Genomic DNA, 26,177 nt, shown 5'->3' with positions numbered 1-26,177 from the left:
ATTTTTATCTGTTGGTCTCTCTGCTGGCTTTTAATTGGACTGTTTCGTTCTCTCTCTCTCTCTCTCTCTCTCACACACACACACACACACACACACACACACACATATCCACCCACCGTCTGTCGATGTGTGTTAGTCACTCAGGGTGAAGACGAGATGAGAGAAAATGTGAGAAGTGAGGAGGAAGAGGAAAGAGAAGCTCTCTGTGTGGTTATGTGACATGATGGTGAAGCTGTTCTCTTCATGATATGAAACTGATAATAAAGATTCAAACTGCAGCTCATTTAAAGCCTCACATGACACGTCCACATACTGAAATCAAACCAATCACACTGAGAAAAGATTCAAATCTAATTACACAAAGCTTCGACGAAAAAACACAAACCACATACATTAATCAGACATGAATGATCTTTATGAAAGGTACGATCACAGAATGCGGGACAGCGTTTTTTCGCCATTAAGCCAGCGGCGGAGATCGTAACGGCACCGAATGGACTTCTGTCTGGAAGGGACAGCTGGCAGGACGGACTGGCGTAACATTTTGATGACGTGTTATGTGTGCGACCCACTGCGGGAGATTTAAAAAGCAGCTGTTAGCAGTTAGCAGCTAATAGTGACAACAATGAAGTCCAGGAGCTCCTTACCCTCCAAGCAGAGGACGAAATCGGCCGCCATATAACAGGGACCATACATGATGTTGTTACTGACATGTGATGTGATTGCTTTTGTTTATAAAGTGCCACTGACACATATGTTATATGTCACACTAGAGGCTGTGGCACTTGTCTCAAGGCTCATTTAGTCTGAACGTTAGATACAGAGACAGTCAGAGCCCTCCGTTCCTACTCTGCGTTCATTTTGTCCACGTGTGCATGTTTTCTGACAGCTTACGGATACAGGTGAATCGGAGCAGAACCACCGGAGGTAATAAAGGAGCGTAGTTCAATCGCCACGGCCGTAGGAGATTTAAAAATATTTTGAAGATGGCGGAACAGAACAAATCAATAATATAGTCCAAAAAAGTCTCCGTCTATACCTGCCGTATGAAACTTTTGACTCCGCCCTCTAGCGCCATCTACTGGCTGTATCTATGACAACATACGAGGGCAGTGACGTTTACAATGTTTGAAACGGACACATCTATCTTAGTACGTACAGGGAGAATAAATGAGCCCTTACACTAGGGCTGCCATGATTAGTCGACTAATCGATGACTAATCGACTATTAAAATAATCGGTGACTATTTTAGTAGTCGACTAATCGGTATGAGTCATTTTTCATAGAAAAGTACTATAAAAGTACCCAAAATACTCTTATTGCAGCTTCTTATATTCAAATATTGGCAGCTTCACACATTCTCCCATGACAGTGAACTAAAACCCTTTGGCGTGAGTACGAAACAAGACATTAGATGACGTAATTTTGGGGTTTGGGAGAGACAGACCAACATTTTTCAACATTTTAACACATTTTTCGATGAAATGATTACTCGACTAATCGAAGAAATAATCGACAGATTAGTCGACAACGAAAATAATCGTTAGTGGCAGCCCTACCTTACACGTCACACAAGAGCGACATGATGCCGCCGCTGTTGCACGTCCTGCTGTCGCACGTCCTGCTGTCGCACGTCCTGCTGTCGCACATCCTGCTGTCGCGCCTCTTTTGCTCCCCTGATACCGGCATGCTGTCTAAAAATCACACGCTACAGTGACATGATGTCGCTGCTGTGTTTGGTTCTGTGTAAGAATGGAAAGGCGGCAGAAAGAAGGGACTTCGTAAGGTCTCTGTAGCGCCATCATGGGGGCAGCAGTAGTTCAGTCCATTGGGACTTGGCTTGATTTGACAAGGCGCAGCTCCCAGTACAGCTTCACTTTTTTTTCTGTGACTAAGCAACAGGGTTTCTAACTACAGTGGCTGATGTGAAAATACAAATTTCCATATCAAGAGCAAGTGTTTGGTTTGTCCATTCTGGGCTACTGTAGAAACATGGCGGTGCAACATAGCAATCTGCATAGATGAGGACCCGCTCCCTGTGTAGATATAAACGTCTCATTCTGAGGGAACAAATATTGAATCTTATTTTCAGCTGATTATACACTAAAGAAAACACACTGACCAGATTATATTCACTTTCTGACAGACAGACAGACAGACAGACCTCTGAAGAAGCTCCCATTAAAGTGAATTACATTTTGGACAGTTTGCACCAATTAGCTTCTGTCTGGGTTTGCTGCTGTTTGAGCGCCTCATTATCAAAGCCTGAGTCAGGCTGCGCGCACACACACACACACACACACACACACACACACACACACACACGTCATTCAACACACACACACACACACACACACACACACAGAGTCAGAGAGGCGGAGTGCAGTCCAGCAGTGCAGACTGAGTGTTTGCAGTGACAGTGATAGCAGCTGACAGGTTCAGATGTGACGGCCTCCTTCTAAATTTACCCTGCTGCTTTTTACACATCGCTCACTACACACACTCCGAAACCAGGACTCACACTGTGGACTTCTGTCTGTCCGTCTGTGTGGACCTGACATGACCCCAGCTGTGGATCAGGTAAAGAATTGTCTTGTTTTTCTGACACAGAAAATATGTTTAAGATGTGTTTTTATCTGTGTGTGTGTTGGTTTGAGGTTTCTTCCTGTGTGACGGTGAAGCTGAGTTTAATCAGTGTAACCGTCCCGGATTAAAGTCTCATATGAACTGCTGGAGTCAATTCATGTGTTCGTTGTTGTTTATTTTACACTGCAGAGGTGGCTCCCCCTGCTGGACTGCACTGGACATGTCAGCTGAGTGATGCACCAGAAAATCCTGTTGTGTTTTCAACTGTTTGTGTCTGTAGTCCTTTCAGAATAAAGGTCCAATAAAAGACGCTGCAGACGCTGCCTGAGAATCACCATGTCTCTAAGTTTCCCTCAGTGTCACAGTAATCCAGTGACAGCTGGAACTGCTCGCACATCAGTCGCCAAACTGCTAAATGAGACTATTTAACTTAAGGTAAACAGACTGAAACACGTCCTTAAAGAGAGCACCAGCACCCGAACCTTTAACCAGGGTTCCCTCACATTTTCATGGACAAAATTTCCAAACTTCTCCACAACTTTTAAGGGACCCATGATGACATGTCAGAATCAAACTCTATAACATGAGGGGAGAAAATGCCAAAACATGTGACAGTAGTGCTGGGCGATATGGACAAATATTCATATCTCTGTGTTTACAGGCTGACTGGTCTCATTATGTTTTCATGTTGTCCCTCTGACCCATTCTCATGAACGTAGTGTCTCAAGAAAGCCGAGAGGAAATATCTTTAACTTTGGCACAAACGTCCACATGAACTCGAGTGAACTGATAGGATTTGGTGGTCAAAGGTTACTGTGACCTAGGGCTGGAAGATATGAACAAATATTCATATTATGAGTATGTGTCATGTAACGCAACTTGACCCTAAATCCATATGAACGTTTTTTCTAAATTTATATCTTGCTTGAAAATATATTGATATATCGTACATAGTCGTTACATCGCCCAGCCCCGCGTGACGGTAAACAAAACGATGTCACACATCAACACATATTAGAGCTGCGTTACATCGACAGCTACAGAAAATTTATTTGCCCTTATGTTACATTCTGTACGTTTATCCAGTGGAAATTACAGTTATAATTTGATTACACAACAAAATTCCAGGACTTTTCCAAAACTTTTCACGACTTTTACTAATTCCATGACTCTTCCAGGCCTGGAAAAGGCCTGCATTACATTTGTATTTTTGCTCATTAGGATGTCATTTCTTGGAGTATTGTCAAAGTGTTATATCCCCAAAATAAAACCACAAAACATGTCGATCCAAAAGATTTACAAATCTAGAGACATAAACAAAACATTTCTTAACACTTCTTTACTTATTTGATCTATGTTTATTTTTTAGTTTTTGACATATGCTCATTTTAAAAGGCAGAGTTTAAACTTCCTGCAGGTGTCTGCAGGATGTCAGGCTTTAAAGGATCTTGCTGTCATGTTTGACCCTAAACAAGATCTTGTTCAAATTTAACTCACCTCCTATTAAACTATTCATTTCCCATGTAAAAACTGGACCAAAACATCTCCATGTTTCCACACAGGCCTCATTACAGGTAGACGTTTATCAAACAATAAAGAAATGACAAACAGAAATATAGGATTATTAGCAAACTGTTATACAGCTGATTTTTCCAGCTTTAAACCGAGGAGACGCTGCACTAATATACTTAAAGACAGTGTGTAAATCCCAGTGAACCCAGCAGAGACCACTAATGGAAACAATTCAGACAAACACCACCACAATCATCCAGCAGAGGGCAGCACACCACCACACAGGGTCAAACTTCCTCTGTGGTGTTTCCATGACTTTCCCTTTCCAAAGTGGAGCTGAAAATATTCCTCCTTCCTGTTTTTTCCATGTTTTGTTGCCACTGCAGCAGAGCAGAGTAAAACAAACTGAAGGATACTTTCAGCTCTCGTGCACTAAATCTGCTCATCTTAAATTCTCTCAAGTATTTACCAACTTTACATCTGTAATCAGGAATCATCAGAAATAACAACACAAGCACAAAGTCTTTAAATGTGACCAAATTTCAACTTCCAGTGTAACTACCTTTGTATTTTGTTTACTGGTCTGTAACGCTGGCAGATATTTTTAAAGCAGCACCACGTCCATCTCAGGGTTTCCCACACATTCAAATCTGTGTTGGCCACGATTAAAACATCTGCCACCACGCTTAGATTTTTTATTTTTGGAGCTGGACCATTCATTAAGTGCGCTGTTGGAATTTACACCGATCAGCCAAAACATTAAAACCACTGGCGGGTTAAGTGAATCACAGTGATCATTTTGTTACAGTGCAATGATCTGCTGGGACACGTTGGGTCCTGGCATTCATGTGGATGCTACTTGATGTGCTCCACCCACCCGAACACTGATGCAGTCAAAATAAACCCCCTCATGGCAACGGCACTTATCAATGGCAGTGACCCCCCAGCAGGACAATGCACCATGCCACATCACAAAAACTGCTCAGGCATGACCTGAAGTACGGGACAAAGAGCTCAAGGCGTTGACCTGACCTCCAAATACCCCAGATCCCAAACATCTGAGGGACATTCTGGTACCTCAGAGGGTACCCCTGATCCACGGTGGGTGTTCCTTGGACCGGACTTGGCTCTGATAAGGCATGGACACAGGACCTGTGGAGGGTGTCCTTTGGTGTCTGGCACCAGGGTGTTAGCTTCAGATCTTTTGGGTCCTGTGGGTTGTGAGGTGGGGTTCCAGCACGTCCCACAGATGTTTGATCAGATGGGGATCTGGGGAATCTGGAGGCCAGGTTGATGCCTTGAGCTCTTTGTCATGTTCCTCGGACCATTCCTAAGCAGTTTATGTGGTGTGGCATGGCTCATTGTCCTGCTGGGGGGCCACAGCTACTGGGGAGTGCCTTGTCTGCACTGGTGTTCAGGTGGGTGGAGCCTGTGTGGTGACATCCACATAAATGTCCCAACAGAACATTGAACTGCAACAAGATGATCAGTGTTGTTCACTTCACCTGTCAGTGGTTTCAATGTTTTGGCTGATTGGTGTATACATATATATATATATATATAAAAAGATGTATCTCATCTACCAATCTGACCTCTGATCGGACCGACTGATCAATTATCTGCCCTGCGACAAAAAAATCCACAAACTGCTGCTGAAGGGAAAAAAGAAGAGTTCAACCTGCGCTGAGTTCACTGTGAGTGTTTTAATCCTGTGTGCTGTGTTTTGACGTCTGATGGAGCTCTAGGTACTTCGTGTCTCACCTGTACCTGGAGCACTAACACACGGCTGCTTTCACTCTAAAGATGGCTGCTTGTGTGTATCACTGTCCCTAAAGACAACCTGGCAGGGACTTCTTGTCTCTGTGTCGACCCAGATGGCGAGGCGTCGCCCTGAGGTGACGGGGGAGCAGAGCGGAGGGTAGGGGGCGGGTACACTAGAGTTATCTAAGCTTCGCCATCGTATCTGCAGTGTTTCTGTGCCACTCCCTACCCACAATCCCCTGTGCTTACAGGCCACACCTGAGAGGAAAAATCACTCATTATTACAGTTACATGCACCTTAAAAATGCTCTCTAAATCAGGTGTTCTATAGTTTGGCTCATTCAGATGTAATGAGGAGGAAGAGGAGTCAGATCTTCATCTGCTTTGTTTTGTAACAAATTGCCATTATTTTGGATTGAAATAAAAAAAGTGGATCTCTGTTTACAGCTAACATTTATACAGCTGCTCTCTAAACAGAATGTTTGGTGATTTAAGGGATGATGAAGATGAAAAGACCTGAGCAACATCGTCATCGTCATCATGAGGGAAAACAACAAGTCCACCTGAAGGGTTTCTGACAGTTGGTTGGTCAGTTGGTTCTCTGAAAGAACATTAATAAGAATAAATGCTAAAATAAAGGGAACACTTTGGCCCTTTTACACAGAGATGGCGCTACAGCGTCGCTGCGATGTCGCCTCTTTACGCCAGCTTTGCTTTTTTACACAGAAACAAACAAAGGCAGCATCATGTCGCTCCAGTGCGCCGGCGTTCTGGGAACAAAAGAGGCGTGACGGGCTGTACAGTTAACACAACAGCATCGGCCTCAGTGTGAAATATAACGTACACGGCAGCCAGTGCTTTATTAACAATATTAATGACGTAACAAGTCAGCAATAATCAATCTGTTATATGGCGGCTGAGATGGCAAGGAGCTCCATGACCTCACTGTTTTTACGAATTTGCAGACAGTTTTGGCTGCTGTTTTTCTTCTTTGAGTTACCTGCTAACTGCAAACAAGTACTTTTTAAATCTCTCGCGTAGTAGTGTCAAAACATGTCAAAAACAATGATTTAGCATTTATCCTTGAGTGCAAGGGGACGTTTGTGCCAAATCTGAAGAAATTCTTTCAATGCATTTTTGAGATATGATGTCAATGAGACGGATGCAAGGTCACAGTGACCTTTGACCTTCAACAATCAAATTCTGATCAGTTCGTTCTTGAGTCACAGTAGACGTTTGTGCCAAGCTTGAGAAAATTCCCTCAGGTCTTCTTGAGATAAATTGTTTGCAAAAACGAGACGTACGGAAGGTTGTAGTCTCCTTTGGCCACCAAATTCTCATCAGTTAATTGTTAGATCCAAGTGAACATTTGTGCCAAATTTAAAGGAATTCTGTCAGGGCGTTCAAGAGAATGAGACAAACACAAGGTCACAGTGACCTTTGACCACCTAAATCTAATCAGTTCATCTTGAGTACAAGTAGACGTTTGTGCCAAAGTTGAGAAGCTTTAAAACTGACTTTTGTGGGACTCTGGTCTGAAAGATAAAATAACTAACTGATATTTAAATTGCTGACATTTCATTTCCTGTTAAGTTTTATATTATATAATATTATATATATGCAAATGTATATCTTCCAGCTCTAATCTAAATAAGCCTCACATTCAACAGTGTGAACCGCCCACGCTGCAGTTCAGCCTCAGTCACCAGGACCCAAAGAAAATGCGATGAAACCAGGATATTTGTGGATATTCTGCGTCAGTCCTCGAGCAGCTGAACAGGTGTTCACATCATACCTGACAAACTGACCTGAGATCAGATCAGGCTGCAGGTTTCAGGGGAAACTGCCACATGAAAAAGCTCTTAGTGGAGCAGAGGAGGGGGAGGAGAGGAAGTCGGAGCTTTGTGATCTGCTCTCTGTGGGGAAGCAGTGAAGTCAATCAAAACGTCAAGCACTTCCTGTCCCGACAACGACCGCCACAAACACAAAGAGAGCTGGATTCATGAGAGGAAAACAAAGCTGTCGACAGGCCGGCGAGGAAAAGGAGAAGTCAGGATGAGAAGTAAATCAGCAGAGTGTCAGAGTCTGCAACACAAACAGAGACTTAGAGACAGCGTCCGGGTCCTGCCGTCTGAGACAGCTGTTACCGTCATCTCTGATTTTTGACCTTTGATGACATGAAATCAGGTCTGACCTCAACATGACACAGAGAGGAGGAGGAAACAAGTTTATTTTGTCGTTTCATGTTCTGTATTTCCTGGTGCTGAGAGTGCAAGATTTAACAAATGTGTCATGGAACTGATTTAAAAGTTTTTAACTGCTTCTGAAACAGACTCAGTTTAAACTGACGCCTCTGTACGACCTTCAGCAGCAAACAGACCATCAGCTGAAGGTCGGCTGGTTCTTTATAGTCAATCATAACTCCTGTCCCTGAATCTGATTCCATCCTAAATCAGACCAAACGATTTACGGCATGTCGACCTGAGGAGCCTGTGTGCTAGGGCTGAAACTATTCCTCGAGTAACTCAAATAATTTAACTACTAAAAAGCCTCGAGGCGTCGTTAAATCCAGTGCAACTATACAGCGCGCTGTGTTTCACATAGATGGTTGTTTCTGTTGCCCAACGCGCTTATGTTACTTCAGCTGTTGATAGCCTGCGCAGCTGTAACATGGAACATGGATGTAGCAAAACGATGAAGGAAGAGGGACAAGAAAAGAGCAAGAGTTTACATAAGAGTCAATGAGTAAAAAAATGTCTCTCCCTTCGCTTGGAAGTCAAATGTGTAAGAGTGTGTGATTCCATTTTCACGTTTCTGTGACCAGCACAAATTTTCCTACGTTCTGAGGTATTAATTTAGTGTGTAGACTGAAAATTGTGGCAGTGCGAAAAATTTGTTCAGAATTTTTTTTTTAGAAGATCTTCCAGCTCCTTCACACTCTAGCGATGATGTCACCACTCTAGTGGTGATGTCACCACTCTGGCTCTCTCCCATAGACACCCACTATAAAATCTGAAACACCTGAAAACATCATGAAATGTTAACTGTGATTTCTTGAAAAACGTTCTGGGTATCAAAATGCAGATTGAGTCCAATAAAGTCCAGAGTTTCATGAGCCGTTGGAAGTTTGGATCATCATCTACATGAACATATGGTGATTTGGTGTGGACTCCAAGAGGAGTGATTTTTGCTGTTTTCACATTTTCTCAACAATCTCCTATTCATCTGTACAGGAATTTTTACACAGTTTTTTGCGACTTTTGTAAAAACTACTTGGCTAAGAAAAGTCATAGCACACCTTTCCCGATCATTCAGCATGGTTTGATGTATGTTTTGTGAATGTGTTGCCAACGCTACAGGACAAGAAGTGTGCCAAATACCGATGTGGAAGAAGGAGAATAAGACTAAGTATGAGGAACAGTAACAGGTTGTTACCCCTAATAATTCATCACATCATATTTACATATTTTCTCACATAAACACTCATTCTGAATAGTTGGGGTGCAAAGTTTTGCCCAAAGGAGTACGGTCTCACTCCAAAGTCGTCTAAATCCAGCGATTGGGCGGTGACTTGCTGCGTCAGAAACCTACGAAAATAGCCGCCCTTTAATGTCAGCATGATTCGCAGCTGGTTGCCATTATAGTTTCAGGGCGCCCTGTGACATCAGGGGGAAATGCAGGGGGACAGACCAAAAGTTAAGGCAGCAAAATTCTGAGAAATTCTGAGAGTGTGGTGGGCGGGAGGGGTGGTGGATGGGGTGAGCGGTGTTCGCGTCCTCTAAGAGTCTCAAGCCAAACCCTGTTCTTTATTCCTAAACCTAACCACGTGTGTTTGTTGTTGAACGGGGGAAAAACGTCAATTCAGTGTTGTGCCGACACAGTGTTTTTATTTTGAAAGAAAATGTATGTAAATATTAAATTTCCTGTGAAAACAGAAGTGTATTTTGAAAGAAGCGAACTTGACACGGTGTCCCAGAACGTCAACAACAAACGCACCCAAGGCACCTTGCATGTCGTTTGCGTACATGGAAAGTCCATGCATGACCAAAACGTCAGTACGTGACGAGGTAGGATTGAGAACGTGTTGCTCAAAGACACATGACATGTGGACAGGAGGCTCCGAGGACTAAACCCAACAATAATGGCGGACTACAAGCTACAACATCAACAACACCTCCGCCTCCGACTGCCCAGTCCAGGCTTCAGTCTCCTGCATCACAGTCAGAGCATGCATGTGTGGTCACCTGTGCATGTGGGAAAGCTGGAGGTAACCACAGAATGCAAATATACTGAATCACCACTGCAAAAAAAAAGTCCATGAAGTTGGGAGCAGAAAAGAAGTGTCACATCATAAAAACACGATCAGGCTTAAAGACTAGAGGGAAGTAGATCCAGCGCGGTCCTGCTGCTTCAGAAACTGGCTTCAATCGAACATTTATTCTCTAAATCTAACGTCTGTCCCCTGATTTCACTTCCATAAAAGGATCAGTGCAATAAAGGAAACCAATCATGGTCACAAAATTTACATCACTTTATGTGTCCCCTCCTTTTCATCTCTCAGCGTCTCTGTAAAACACAAAGACAGATGCATTATTCAGTGTGGCAGAGAGCAGGCACACGGCCGGCTGCTGCAGAAACCACAGCTCAGTTTAATATGCAGGGAAACCACAGAGATCCTCCATCAGCGGGAATACAAATGGAGACAGGGAGGATCAGAGGAGGAAGAGGAGGAGGAAGAGCAGGGGGATCTGCCTCTTTAAAAGCTGCTCTGCTGTAAAAACACCTGCAGAGTAAACCATCATCATCATCATCATCCTCATCACAACAACTCAAAACTCTACAGCGGTTTACCGACGACGGCCAAAATTTACAAGGAAAAGGAGACAAAACACAAAGACCAAGATTCACAGAAGGCTAAATACGTTACATCAAAACGGCACGTTTGTGCCAAAAATTAGTCAAGTCCTTTACTGCCTTCCTGAGCTAACGCGTTCACAAAAATGAGACAGACACAAGGTCTCAATGACCTTCACCTCTGACATTTGACCACCAAAATCTAATCAGTTCATTCTTACGTCCAAGTGGACGTCTGTGCCAAATTTGAGGAAATTCCCTCAAGACGTTCTTGAGATATTGCAATCACAAGAATGTGATGGATGCAAGGTCACAGTGACCTTCACCTTAGACCACCAAAATCTAATCAGTTCATCGTTAAGTCCCAGTGGACATTTGTGCCAAATTTGAGGAAACTCCCTCATGGCCTTCTTGAGATACACATTCATGAATATGTGACAGACGCAAGGCCACAATGACCTTAACCTTTGACCACCAAAATCTTATCACTTCATCGCTAAGTCTGAGTGGATGTTTGTGCTAAATTTGAAGAAATTTCCTCACGGCCTTCTTGAGATATCACGTTCACATTAGAGATGTCACAAGCAGTTTTATAAAAAGAAATGATCAAAATAAATGCAAAGACAGAGATTTTATTCCCTGTTTGAAAATATGAAGCTGAACAACAGTTACACCTCAAAACACGAGTCAGTGGCAGTTTCTGTGGAGTGCTGCAAAGTTTAGTTGATTCATAACACATTAAACACACATTAAACACACACTAAACACACATTAAACATGGCTTCATAGAGACAGTCTCAAACACAAATCAGCTTCACTATAACTCGCAGCATTCACAGACAAACACTTGTCTTAATCTGGACACATTTTCCCCACAAATACAACATGCTAACGTTATTAGCACAAGCCTATGGCATTTTACATTGTATAAATTAGCCTAGCAGCTAGCAGAGATTTCCTCTGCTCATATTTCAGCCAGGATAAATCACAGACAGTGTGTGGAGGCTTTATTGTCTTCACAATTTATTGTTTCTTATCTGTGAAATTAAAGTAAATCAAAGCTTTGTTTCCACTGAGGGAAATGGTTTCAGCTTACAGAGACAGACAGGAGGTCTGCGTCACTGTGACACTGTGGAGTTACATTTCTGGGGAGGTGCACGTCAGGCTACAGCTCTAAAAAGTGAGTGAGTGGGCGAAGCTTTGCGGAGAGATGAACACTGGTACATGTCATGTAACGCAACTTGACCCTATATCGACATTCATATCTTGCTTGAAAATATATCAATAAATCATACACAGTCGTTAAACTCTTGCAGAATCGTACACAGAGGTTAAATCAACACGCTTCCAGTGGAGGTTCTGTATTAAACAGAAAATCAGTTTGTTCCACACATCTTTTCTCTGTTAAACCAAAACAACGCACAACTTCCACTGGAAACCTGCCGAGTTAACTTCCAGCTCAGTGATGATGTCATCACACCAGAGGTCAAAGGTCACTAGCATCCAGACTGTACACTGAACACAGAGCCAGTTTCCCTCCTCTCCTCCTTCTTCCCTTTCTGTCTCATCTGAGAGCGCCCCACCCACGCCTTCCCAGCATCCTCTCTGTTCCTCCTCCTCCTCCTCCTCTCTGACCTCTCCTTCTGTTCTCCTCACCTCCCTGCAGTCTGCTGGCAGCCTACTCTCTCTGTAATGTGTGTGTGTGTGTGTGTTAAACACGCATGGATGCTCCTCTTGGCTTGTGTCCTCCTTCAGGGCGCATCAGCCTCTTACAACACACACACACACACACACACACACACACGCTGCACATGGCAGACAGCGACGTCACTCAGAGCAGGTCGTTGTGTTGCTCTGATAGTTGCGAGTAAATTGTTGAACTTCCTGTTCGGAGCTTCTGTCGTCACAGTCGGACTCAGCTCAACATGACCGGTCACGTGATTCATCTGCTGCGTAAACAACAACTGTTACACCCTCACTGCAGACACACACACACACACACACACACACACACACACACACAGCTGAACTATGATTTTGTTTGTTTATTTATTTATTTGTTATGATGTCTGAAATGACTGACAGATGCGTACAAATAGAGAACATGACAAAGCTGTATCTATTTCCTGTGATGCCCAGCTGGGTGACGCCACTTTTCAAACCTCTCAAAGTTTTTACTTCGTTCTCCTTCACGTTTCTTTGCAAATTATGTTTTGTATCTATTTAAATTCTGTTGTGTGTAAATAACAAGAATCAATAAAGTGTTTAATACTTGTTTTAGACTTAAGTACTCAAACGGGATTAATAGGTGGGTAATAAAATATTTTTCCTCCTTCACCCTAAAAATACGGTTTGGGCAGTTTGGTCACTACTCTGAATTACTATGATTAAAGCTCGTCTGGTTACCAAATGTTTTATCTATATTTCAGAAGAAGAAGAATGTCGTGTTCACATCATCCACATCAGTCTCTGTGGCAGCAGGTTTTTATGACTGTGTGACTGAAGCACGACACAACATTAACGAACGCTGTAGACTCACAAGTCAGTCTTTAGACGCTTTGCTTAACTAAAGACTGATGACTTTCTCCCTGATTTTGTGTTTAGATGGGCGGATACAATTTCAGAGTTTAAAAAAACTCCCTGCGTTGCAGAACCAATAGTAAATCTGCAGGGCGGTCCTTTGGTGGCTCGCTGAACTCTTGTGCTCGTAAACATAGTCCCACTAGAAACACGTGTAGCGGTACAAAATGGCTCAGCGTGCTCGCAGAAAACGCCGTCAAAGTTAGTGGATGTTTGTCGCGTTTGCGGCGACACATTCTCGCCAACTAAAAGAAACAAACATAATCTTTTATAAGGCCATGACTCATCCGTCCAGCCGGACTATAACGTTAGAGGGAATCGCCTTGTTGTTTACAAATACTTCCGGGTAGAAAACCAGCAGAGCTTTTAGCTATATATATATATATATATATATATAGCCTATATATCACATTTTTCACATCACTGTATCACCGTTTGGACTAATCCGATGTTTATAAAGTCTATAAACACAATGATTGAACAAACATTACTATTTCTGTGTGCACGTTTAGCTGGGCTAACCATTAGCTGGTAGCCGTTAGCGATGTCTGTAATAGGTAATAACTCATTAAACGGTCCGTGAAAAAAATATCTTTTCCAGCGGATATCTTAGTTACAACATGATTGAGCTAGCAAAGCAGTTTTGTGTTGCTATGTGCGGTATTTATTCAGTTTTAGGAAATCACGATGTCTAGAAAGCATCAGTGGCTGCAGCTGACAGGGACAGCTAACAGCAGCAGCAAAGCTAACATCAGGACGTCATCTGTTAAAAGCCTCCCGTTGTCGGATACGACATGAAACTACTCCAGTTAGCTCAATCATGTTGTAACTAAGACATCTGCTGGAAAAAATATTTTCTTCACGGATGAGCACACATTTGATAAAACGGAGTTAAATCTCTCCGCATCCATTTTCAAGCTCTGTGTGTGTTTGTTTCCTTGCAGATGAGAAAAGGGGGAGTGCACATTTCCGAGAAGGCGTGTCCTTTTCAAAAATGCAAGAGGCGTTGCTTTGTTGCCGGCCGTTTTCGCCGGTGTGTTAAACACACTTTAGAAAGGAGTGTCCCCAGACTATCAGAAGGCGGAGATCTCTGATTGTCTGGTGGCGAGACTACGAACGCTGTGACTCTGACAGCTGGTTTCACTGTGGACCAGATCTGCAGCTCTTCAGCCATCACCAGGGTTTCCACCACACTGATTTATTAGTGGCGGCCCGCCATGATAACGTGCCGCCACATGCTGACTTTTTATTTTTGGAGCTGGATCGTTTATTAGGAGCGCTGTTGGATTATACATACGTTCAGAGGGTGGAGTGCTCTCAGGGCACAGGCAGAGCAGCAAAATGTCAGACGCGGTGAAAGTGAACATCAGACATAGGGTTCATCCCAATATCCCTCCTCGACTCCTCGACTCCTCTATCCTTGATCACTTGACCTGTAATCAACTGACACTCAATCTTGAAGGTCGCCTCAATTTGTTAAATGCACTCAGAGGAGTCGAGGAGACAGGAGGCTTTCAGAGGAGAGGGAAGTGAGGAAGAGATGCAAGTGAAGGAAACGTGGATGTGAGATCAGGTGTTGGGATGAACCTCTAGAGTGGTCTCCTCTGGTCTGAATCAGGGACTCATGTTGTTCCAAAGTTGTATAATTGCCTAGAGTTGGTTCGTGTTCTCACGGCAGCATTTACAAAGGGACCAGATCAAATGCCTTGTGTGAGAAAGCTGCTCTTGATTGGTAAGAATTTCCATGTGGGAAAAATCCAGGAAGTAAAGCAAACGTTGAAGAAGAGTACACTTGCAAGATAAATGTGACACTTTCTAATGTCACAATGGAGGGACAACTACGCAGGTTGATTTTAGCGCTGCTCATCGTGGACTATATTGCTGTCATTGTTCATTTTAGTCAAACCATACAGTTTGAAAACGAGGCGCGGCTCCAACTAGAAAACAATGTTTTGATGCATTGGATGTGCTGAATGTGCATATTAAGGCAGTACAGGAGGAGGTGCACATTAATAATCCTCCAGGACTGTAACATGCTCATGTTTAACCCAAACAATGTGTCATGTGACTGCAGTTGCTTCACATCCAGGTCAGAACACGTTCTCACCACAAACAAACCGCACCAGAGTTCCTTTGGAACCGGACTGAGACCACCTCTTCAAGAAGGTCTCGGTCCGGTTGTTTTGGTGTGTTCACACCTGCCCAATGAACCGCACTGAGGGGGCAAACACACCTGAGTTAGACTGAACCGAACCAAACAGGGCAGGTGTGAACGCAGCCTGAAAGTTTGCTTTCACTCACAAACAGCTGTTCCTCTCAACCATCGATCTGATATGATCAGCTCTGAATGGATCGACGGATCAATTATCCACCTCACCAGCCAGAAACTGCTGCTGAGCAAAGAACTCATGCAGCGCTCACAAAAACCTCCAAATTTAGAGACAGGGCACAAAATGACTAAGTGGAGTGAGATGTCGTCCAGGCAGGTACGCTGCGTTTCATCTCATTAACTGCACCGTCAAAACTATTTCCACATTTGTGATTTATTCCCAAGTAAACCTCATCGTCTTTATCTCGGATGCTCGCCATCTGCCTGCTGCTGTTTGACAGTGACACAGACTTTCAAAATAAAAGCATCTCTTAAAGCTGATGATACAGATCAATGTTTTATTTTGCATCAATGATACTGGAGCATTGTAGGGTTGCAGCGATATACCGGTTTCAAGGTATCCCATGATATAAAAGTTGACGGTTATCATACTGTGTACATCTGCTTATCTACGATACTGAAAGAACAAAACAAAACAATCTCCCCTTTATTTTCGGAATTTTCTAAAGGGGGAAACGTTTTACACAAACTTCCAGTAACAAAATAATTTCAAGTTTCAATTCTAGTAATAAAATGTTTGTTTAACCAAAAATATCTCCTCCATTTTCCTTCCTTTAGGGCTCATTCTGACTGATAACAATATAAACTCTGTGATACTGTGAAACTGCTATATTTTCTGAGGCCGTTATCATACCGTGAAAATCTTATGCCGCTGCAACCCTAGGTCATTGATCATTACACTGATACATACATCAAAATCCATGGATCGTCACACCCTTAGTTATGAATTCTGATGACGTGACATAAGTAAAGTCAGTAAACACAACCGGGTTTCTGATCCAAGTTTATCTGCATCATGTCACTGAATGCAGCCACACTTTGGAACATGGAGTGATGTCAAAGTCTTTCACTGAATAAATCTGTTTTATCCACTCACTGACTGACTTTGACATGAACAATCACAATCTTACATTTTTGTGGGTTTATAATATTTGTCTGTTGATTTAACATCCTTGACTCTAAAGGGCCGTGTCCACCAAAGTATTTTTCTGAGGCCAGTATATTTTTTAATATTTTACAACAGGAGTTACAAACGCCAGGAAACAGCTGGCTGTTTGGCGTTTTAAAGCCTCCGACTGGGCGATGGTGTCATGTTTCAGGTTATCCGTCCATCAGCACACCCCGTTCTGGCAAATGCCATATCTCAAAAATGCCTTGAGGCAATTCCTATAAATATGGCACAAACATCCACTTTGACTCAGTGATGGAGCGATTACAATTTGGTGGTCAAAGTCCAATGTCACTATGGCCTCATGTCCTTCTCATTCTCGTGAATGCAATATCTCAAAGAGGCCTCGAGGGAATTCCCTCAAATTTGGCAAAAACGTTAACTTGGACTCAACAATGAACTGATTAGATTTTGGTGGTCATATGTCAAGGTCAAGGTCACTGTGACCTGCTCCTTCTAATTCTCTATCTGTACGTAGTATGTACGTCTGTCCAACTTGTAATGAGATATTTCAAGAACGCTTCAAGGGAATTTCTTCAAATTCGGCACAAGCGTTAATTTGGACTCAACAATGAAATGACTAGTTTTTGGTGGCCATGGGTCAAAGGACAGGGTCACTGTGACCTAGTCTGTCTCATTCTCAAAAAAGTTATATCTCAACAACGCCTTGAGGGAATTCCTTTAAATTTGGCACAAACGTCCACTTAAACAGGAGGATGAACTGATTAGATTTTGGAGGTCTCAGGTCAAGGTCACTCTGACCTCACAAAACATTTTTGGCCACACGTCAAGAGTATATACACTTAATATGACATCATTTCACACAAATGTCTAACAGGATAAAATGATGAAGATGAAGTTCAAAGGTCATTTTCAGCTGGTGGAAAAAAAAGGCTTTGGTGGACGCAGTGCCAAAATTAAAAATTTTTGCACTCTAAGAAAAAACATCATCAGGAAAATACAGTCACATGTACCGCAACACTCAGTATATCTTTCAATATACACATCAAAGTCATCTATCTGTGTTGTTCTACAGTCACAGAGACCTTCAGTGGTAAAACCTTCAGTGGGAGTTTATCCCTATTGTTAACATATGGAAACATCCTCTCAGTGAAAGTGTGTGTGAAGGTGTGTATGTGTGTGTTAGTATCAGGATCAGAGAATGACAGTTTTCCTCCGTTACAGTCCAGATTGACTCTGATCCTCTGGAGCTTTTTCTTCACTGGGATAGCAGTGGCTTGATGTGGTGGGGAGACTGCTGTGTATTTGCCGATACAGAACCGTATTCTCCATAATCCAGAGTGTATGACTCCTTTCCTCTGGACAGACTCTGCTAACACACCCAGTTCCCAGTATGTATTGTCTCCAACCTCGACATCCCAGCTGTGAGTCCCTGAGTTAAAGCCCTCAGAGCCCAGGACACACCAGTGGTCAAACCTCTCTGGATTATCAGGAAGCTGCTGTCTCTGTCCTCGACTCACACTGGTCAGATCTTCAGACAGGATGAGATATGGACCAGCAGTGTTTGGGTCCAGGATCAGAGGAGTGTAGGAGACCACGTCCTTCATCTTGTTCCAGATGTTGAAGGTCAGGTTGCCCAGGTGTTTGGCCTCGTCTATCAGAGCTCCTGAGAGCAGCTGTGGATCATCCAGCAGGGGGCGCTGCTGGACTCTGTCCACTGCAGCCTTGTAGTTGAGCAGGAATGAGACGTCTTCAGCTCTCAGCTCGTCCTCTGTGGCTCTGACTGTGTCTGAAAGAGCTGCTATCTCTCTGCTCAGAGCCTCCATCTTCTCCTTCATCATCTGACTCTTCTGCTCCTCTTCCTCCCTCAGTGCAGCCATCCTGGCCTCCTCTTCCTCCTCTAGAAACTGGTGAAGCTTCTTGAACTGCTCCTTAATCTGCCTCTCTGTGTGTCGGGCCTGGACCTTCATGTGTTCTGCTGTTTGATCAAACTTCACTTTAACTTGTTCACAAACCTTTAACTTCTCCTTTAAGGACTCCAGAGTTTCCTCAAGTTCCTTCTTGTGTTGTCGTGCAGCTTCATCGACGGGTCTGAATCTGTGGTTGGTGTGTTTGTCTGAATCTCTGCAGACGAGACAAACTGGCTGCTGATGGTCCAGACAGAAGAGTTTGAGTTTCTCAGAGTGCAGACTGCAGAGAGCCTCTGAAGCTCTCTGATCTCTCTCCTGTAAGAAACTCTCACACAGCTTCTTTAGAGCAAAGTTAGGAAGTGTTACGTCTTTTGAGTGTCTTCTCTTACAAACTGGACACTCACGTGCTGGTTTCTCTGTCCACCAGTTCTGCAGACAGTCTTTACAGAAGCTGTGGCTACATGACAGGATGACAGGATCTTTGAACATGTCACAGCAAACAGGGCAGCAGAGATCGTCCTCTAATCTGGAAGCCATTTTGTCTCTCAGTAACGCTGTGAACACAGCAGGCAGACAGCTCAGCCACTCCCTGTTCCCTGAGAGTTACTTTCACTTTGAGTCGTTGTTGCTGTAAAACTCTGGTTCAGTGTGAGCAGGTAAACCGCTGGTTTAAGTGGTGATATTCCAGTGTTCCCAGTGTTCCTCCTGCAGCTATTCCTCTGTCAGTGGACGTGGTGGTCTTGGTCCAAAGATGCATCTTACTGTCCGTCTCTCAGTGTGTGTCTCAGTGAAGCAGAATGAAAATCAGTTTCCTGATTCTTGTCAGGTGAGGCAGGTGATGGGAGGAGCTTCATCAGGTTGAGTTTCATTCCACAAACATGTCTCTCCTCACTGTGTGCTACTTCTGTCTTTGTTGAATATGTAGTTCATTCACACAAACAATGTTCTATATAATCATGGAAACTAAAATCACTGGCTTTATTTTTCAAACTGCAGGTAACTGAAAATCATGCACTTTTCATCTCCTAAAAATGTCACTAACTAGATTTACACCTGGTACCACAGAGATTCTGATGATCACCATGACAACACCAATAATACCCACAAACCTTTCACCACCAACAAGATTCATTTTAATTTTAATATGTTTTACTGATATCTATCCAGCTGTAATTTACCAAGCAGAGGCCGTCGATGCTGAAGCGCCAAAAACTGCAGTTCCTCTAATGTCCACTTGATGCTGGCTCCAAGTGTGAGTCAATCCCCACAGAACCCCGCATTAAAATGTAGAAATAAACATGTTTACAGCCTGGTACAAAAACTGTTTTGGTCTCTACAGTCAATTTTAACATTCATGACAACTTTAACAGGGCTGGATTTTGATCTAACTCCTAAATGGCTAAAGTTACACATATTTAAGGGTAGGTCACTGTGAGTGGCCCCCTTGCAACTTGCAACTTGCAACTTGAAAATGCTGAACTCAAAGCTTCAAGAGTCCACAAGCTTATGATGACGTCACTGTAGCTACATCCATTATTTTTATTGTCTATGTAATTTACATATTATCACACAAAGCTGCAAACATCAGTCCAGAGATTCAAACATAGACCAGCAAAGATCACAGTCACCTTGAACATGACTAATGAGCTAACAGGGTTTTGGTCTCGTAATGGGCATTTTTTTTTATATAACTTGTTCCTTTAATGTATGGGTTGATCAATTTTATCCAGAGATATATCAGGTTCGAAAAAAGTCTTTGTCTTCTTCATTTAATTTCAGTTTGGGTTACCAAAGATACAAAACATCTTCCACACCAACAGACTTCTGGTTTAGGACTGAACTTAGAGCCTTGTGGTTCTTTGCCTCCGCGAATCCGTCAAGTTTCAGTAACAGTTTATATCCATGTCTGTGAAAAGATGATGATGTCACAGTAAAGCTGACCTTTGATGTTTTGGACGTAATATGTCATCACTTCACTATCTTTTCCTGTTAGACATTTGTGTCAAGTCTTGTCATAATTAGCGAATGAATTCTTGAGTTACGGCCAAAAACATGTTTTTTTAAAGTCACAGTGACCTTTGACCTTTGGCCACCAAATTCTAATCAGTTCATTGCTAAGTTTGTGCCAAATTTGAAGAAAATCCCTCAAGGCATGGAAGGATATTGCGTTAACGAGAAGGGGACAGTCCGACGGACACCCAGAATAGAAAATGCCTTCTGCCACGGCTAACTGCACTGCACCTGCACTGAGGTATAAACACATTTTGTGAAGTCACAGTGACCTTTCACCACCAAAACCTAATCAGTTCATTCTTGAGTCCAGCTGAATGTTTGTGCCAAATTTGAGGAAATCCCTTGAAGGCCTTATTGAGATTTTGCTTTCACAAGAATGAGTCGGATGAAAGGTCATAGTGACCTTGACCTTTGACCACCAAATTCAAATGAGTTAATTGTTGAGTTTAAGTGGAGGTTTGTGCTAAATTTGAAGAAATAATATCAAGTTCATGAGAATAGGCAAGACCAACGAACAACCCAACACATCCTCATCCCAACTCGTCAAATATCGCTGCCTGGTTGGTGCCGTTCACGTCCACATATGATGTCCAAGGTACCCTGGGTGTGTTGGCTGTTGACATTCTGGGACGCCGTGTCAACTTCAGCCTGTTACATGCATTGTCTGTTTTCAAAATACACTTTCATACATTTCATAGGAAATGTACAGTTTGCATAGTCCCTTTCAAAATAAAAGCAATACGTCGGTACAACACCGCCAACTGATGTTTATTTTACTTCAACAACACACACATGTGGTTGGGTTTAGAAAAATATAACAGGGTTTGACTTTACAATCTTTTGGGAAGCGAACAACAGTCTTCCAGGTAAAAGCTGGTGATTGTTGGACCTATCCACCGTGTGAACGGCTGTGAATCATGCCGATGTGAAGAACGGCTTTTTTTGTCCGTGTCTAATGTGAGAGGTCATCGACCAAGCGCTGGTATCTGCTGACTTTGGAGTGAGACCGGGTTATTCAACCACAATAATCTCCGGTGCAGAGACATAGAAACACCGCCCTCCAAAGAAAGCGCTCCCAGCTGGACGTGTTCAGGAGAGCACCTCATGTTTCAAGCTAGAAAAAAGATCTTTGGTGGATGATTTATGAAAGTAGGACCGGTGATTGTCCGACCAACTGACTTGGAAAAGTCTGGAGAAGTCATTATATGGAATATGATGGTTATTGAATTTTAATCCATGGACAGGTGGTGACACACACACACACACACACACACACACAGATGCAGTAATATAAAGTGATCTTTGACCTGCAGCGTTCATCTCATTTTTTGAGACCAAATCAAACATCGCGTCATCATCAACCTGCACATATCTTTGTCTCGTGAATCAGGACTGGAACTGGCTGTTCTGTCTTCAGACCACAGATGTTGTAAATACACAAAAATCGACTGAATACTTTCTGTATATTTATTTTTTAAATTAACCTGAAAACTAAGTGTTTAAAGTAGAGTATGTACTTTTTAAAGAGCTGTCCGCTCTGCATCTATCATTTTTTATTTTACTTAATTAAACATGGAAAAACAGATACTGTTCTGTTGACTCTGACTCCAGCAGGAGGTGCTGTTTCATACCTGTTTCATGCCTTATTACGAGGCTTCTATCGTAGAGTCAAAGAAGGAAACTAACCAAAGAAACCGCAGCGTCTGATCATATCATTACTACTCATCATGTATTTATTTTATTCCTACTGGAGCAGACACTTTGTTAGTAAAGGATCTGAATATTTCTTTCACCTCTGACTGTCAAATGAAAACTAAAATGTCCCGTCTCGTATCAGGTGACAGATGAGGCAGCAGAGTTCGGAGGAGGTTTACAGACTTCCTGCTGCAAAGCTGCACGTTTTAGGTCAGACGTTTCTGGTGTTTCTCAGCAGCTGATACAACACCGATGTCACATTTTCTTTTTATACTTTTATTAATATACTTTATTTTATTCCTACTGGGATGGACATTTGATGTAATGGTGTATTAATTCTATTTATATTATCATTCTGTATTAGCTGGATTGCTGCATTGGTTTTGTTGAACAAAAAAAATTAAAAACATTTTTTTTTTAAATTATAAAACAAAATCCTGCAGTAAGACTAATTTGTCAAACAAAAATTTAAAAAAAAATTAATTTTCAAAAAACTAAAATAAAAAAGAAAATACTGTTACTAAAATAGAATAATTTTAAAATAAAATTTTATGTGGGAAAATACTTAAATAAAAACAAAACAATTTAAAAAAAATTCCAAATGAAATAAAACTGTTACTAAAAAAACTAATTAAAAAATTACAATTGTATGTAATAAAATACTTCTATAAAATAAAACAAAAAATATACTTCTATTAAAGAATACATTAAAAAAGAAAATATTGTTCCTAATTTAAAGTATAATTTAGAAAATGAAAATTATAGGTATAAAAAATAATGCTATAAAATAACAATAAAAAATAAATATATACTTCTTTCTTATGAGAATGATCTTAAAAAAAAAAAGAAAATACCATTATTTAATGCAACTGTATAGACAACAACAAAAAAAAATACTTCTATAAAAAAGACAATTAAGAGAAAATTATAGAAACCAACAATACAAAAAAATAAAAACAAATATATATATTACCTAAAATAAGAATAATAAATAAAAGCTGTAAAATAGAAAATAAAGTATCTGCATAAAATTAAAAAAATATATATAAACCATAAAAAATGTGACAAAAATAAAACAAGAGCACAAAAGTCGCTAGAAAAATAGATTTTAAAAAAAACTAACTGCATAAATAATTGTCTAAAGACAACTAAAATAAGCCTCCCAAAGGGTGACGGTGACTCCATGTTTTTATTCTTTTTCAAGCAGTCGTCTCATCCTATAACTCACTGTGGCCCTCAGCTACGGCAGCCTGTAATTAACATAAATAATTAAGTCACGTTTTCCCACGAGAGCAGCGAGCTGCTGATCGGAGCAGAGAGCAGTGACGAGTTCATCCATCAACACACTGCCATAATAAAACTGCTGCAGAGTGTGTGTGTGTGTGTGTGTGTGTGTGTGTGTGTGTGTGTGTGTAAGGAAATCTCTGCAGGTAAACAGCTGATCAACATTCCCATCAGCCCCTGCAGCTTTGTTTATGGTCATTTTCTGGAAACACTGCAGACTACTGATTATCCCTTCAGGCTCCAGCTGCTGCAGGCTGTGTGTTCGTGTGTGTGTGTGTGTGTGTGTGTGTGTGTGTGTGTTCTTTATGGGTGTGTCTTTCTGTGGTCAGTGTTTCCAAACCCTTTTTATGTGCCACGCCACACTAGTTTAAAAAAAATCCCAGTCACACCACCGTCCCAGTAACCAGTGACGACACCACAGCTTGTTCTAAACATGAAGCTGGTGATGAAGCAACAAAGTGACGGTCAGCTGCTCTCAGACAAACTACACACTACAATACTTCTTACTCCGAACACAAAACAGGTGATTCTAATTCAACAAAGCACAGTGTGTGTGTGTGTGTGTGTGTGTGTTAAACACAGCTCTGTCTTATCTTATGAAGCAGAACATTTGCTAACTGTAGCTCCAGCTTGAGCCTCTCACATATAGCTGCAGGTAGCGTTAGCTTTAGCGTCACACATGAAGTAGATTTAACCTTTTACAGGGCAGTAAACACAACACTTGGAGCCACTGATATCCGTGCTGCAGTCTAGAGCTGTTCGGAAACAGACACCAGCATCGGAGGAGCCTCTAACACTGCCCAAAATGCCAGATCAAAGGCTGCAGCCTTAGCTGTGTCTCAATTCAAGGGTCGGCCGCGCATCAGCCAAACCGAACAATCTCCGAAATGGGACTGTCTGGTCTGTGGAGGATTTCCTCATTGCACCACAAGTTGTTCTCGCCCGACCCGTTGGCATTCCTCTTACCTAGCAAGGAGCTGCATTTGATGAGAGGCTAACTAGCAACGTCGCCTCGCATCAACGTCACGTCACATACGTTAGTCTGTTATTTGAACAAAACTCTTAGGTTTGACGGCTTCCTGTGTTCAATAACATTTGTGTCGTTAGCTATTCGAGTGAGTTGAAACCCAGTAAAGTGTAATCTGCCGCCACTGCTGCCGGGGGTGTGTCAGACGCTGTAATGAAAACAATACAGTCGTCACCAGCTTGCAGTGCATCTTGGGATAGGCTGGGCCACGAAGGATTCATCCGTTGCATTCTCCAAATTCTGGGAAGGAAGGCTGCAATTCTTGGCTGCATCTGAAGGAGCCTTCAAAATGGGAGGTCCTTGGTTGCACCGATGTGACGCAATCGTGTTTCAAATGCAGCCTTCAAAGGCTGCAGCCCCTGAACTGAGACACAGCTAACGCACTGATCTGATACCACGTAATTTATTAAACTTTAAAGTAGTTTAACATCCAAATAAAACAGCAGTTTTCCAAGAAATCCATTTTTCTTTGTCGCTCTAAAATCAGAAATCAGAGCAGAGTTAAACAGCGGAAACACTGACTGCTGAGGTACAACCAAACAGCAACGCTCCAATGGCTCAATAAACCACGATAAAAACACGGCACTCTCTCACAATCACTCAGACATATTAAAAGTGATAAGAGAATACGCTGGAAAACAGGATCCAAAATTCTGCACTGTTGTTCAGCAACAAATCCACATCATCCAACAAATATGAAATCAGGGACGTCAAAAAGTTAAAGCTGCGAGCAGAGATGACCGGGCCCTCGCAGCTTCCCGCACATCAGGGGTGGAGGCGGGACACTGGCTGATGCTGATGCAGACGTACATTTACACCACAGTCAGGCAATGCGGTAGGGCTGGGCGATATGGCCCTGACATAATATCAAAATATTTTAGGGTATTTTTGCGATAACGTTACTGTTAACGAATATGACTAATTAGTAAAAACTATTTCTTATTGTTAATTGAAGAACATAGAATTGAAAAAAAAATATGCGGTATAGTTTTACATGTCAACCTAACCTAATAATTTCCCCTTCAGCCATGCTTGCTGTTGCCGTGGGAAACAGTATGACGTCAATATGTCAACAAGTTGAATTATCGGTAGTATCAGGATATGAATTTTTCCGGTATTATTGTGAACAAGATGATATGGCACAGCCCTACACTGCACACGAGACGTTTCATGGGTGATCTGCACAGCGCTGTGCTGGAAGTGACTTTCTGCAGTTACGTACCACTTCCCATGTCCACTATGTGGCGCTACAGAACACACACCTGTTTTTGTGTGTGCGCCACTTTTCATACACCTAAGTGAACCTTACAGCGGGGGCTGCTTCCTAGAAATTTTGTTGAATGTGCTACTGAGCTTTTTTTTTTTTTTTTTAATGCATCCGAGCTCGAGACTCATGAAATATGAAAAAAAAATTCTGATGTTTGTGCAAAGTTTAGTTTGTTTTTAAACACTTTCAGCTCCTCTAAAATGCAATACATGTGCATAAATAATAATATTTTGCACCGTTGGGCGCTAATTTATTTTAAGCTGATGTGGAAAGAGGTGGTTATAAACACGTAACCTGTGTCCTCAGATCAGATGTGTGGAGGCATCCTGAGGTGCTGGTGCGTCTGCAGGAACATGACCAGCAGCAGCAGCGACTTTATTTAGACCGA

At 42.2% G+C, this 26,177-nt stretch overlaps 2 protein-coding genes across 29 annotated transcripts in view; both read right to left on the bottom strand.

Moving 5' to 3' along the window:
* The window catches only part of dlg1b (discs large MAGUK scaffold protein 1b), a 204,637-nt gene that overhangs the window by 119,915 nt on the left and 58,545 nt on the right, over positions 1-26,177 (bottom strand). The gene's annotated exons all lie outside the window — the stretch shown is intronic.
* On the bottom strand, positions 13,316-19,471 carry LOC117271977 (nuclear factor 7, ovary-like). The gene has a single exon (XM_078172797.1). It carries the CDS (start codon positions 19,038-19,040, stop codon positions 17,649-17,651), a length of 1,392 nt encoding a protein of 463 aa, XP_078028923.1. The 5' UTR covers positions 19,041-19,471; the 3' UTR covers positions 13,316-17,648.

Source organism: Epinephelus lanceolatus, chromosome 12 (genome assembly GCF_041903045.1).
Source record: "Epinephelus lanceolatus isolate andai-2023 chromosome 12, ASM4190304v1, whole genome shotgun sequence".
NCBI lineage: Eukaryota > Metazoa > Chordata > Actinopteri > Perciformes > Serranidae > Epinephelus > Epinephelus lanceolatus.
This window is presented reverse-complemented; position numbering and strand designations above follow the sequence as displayed.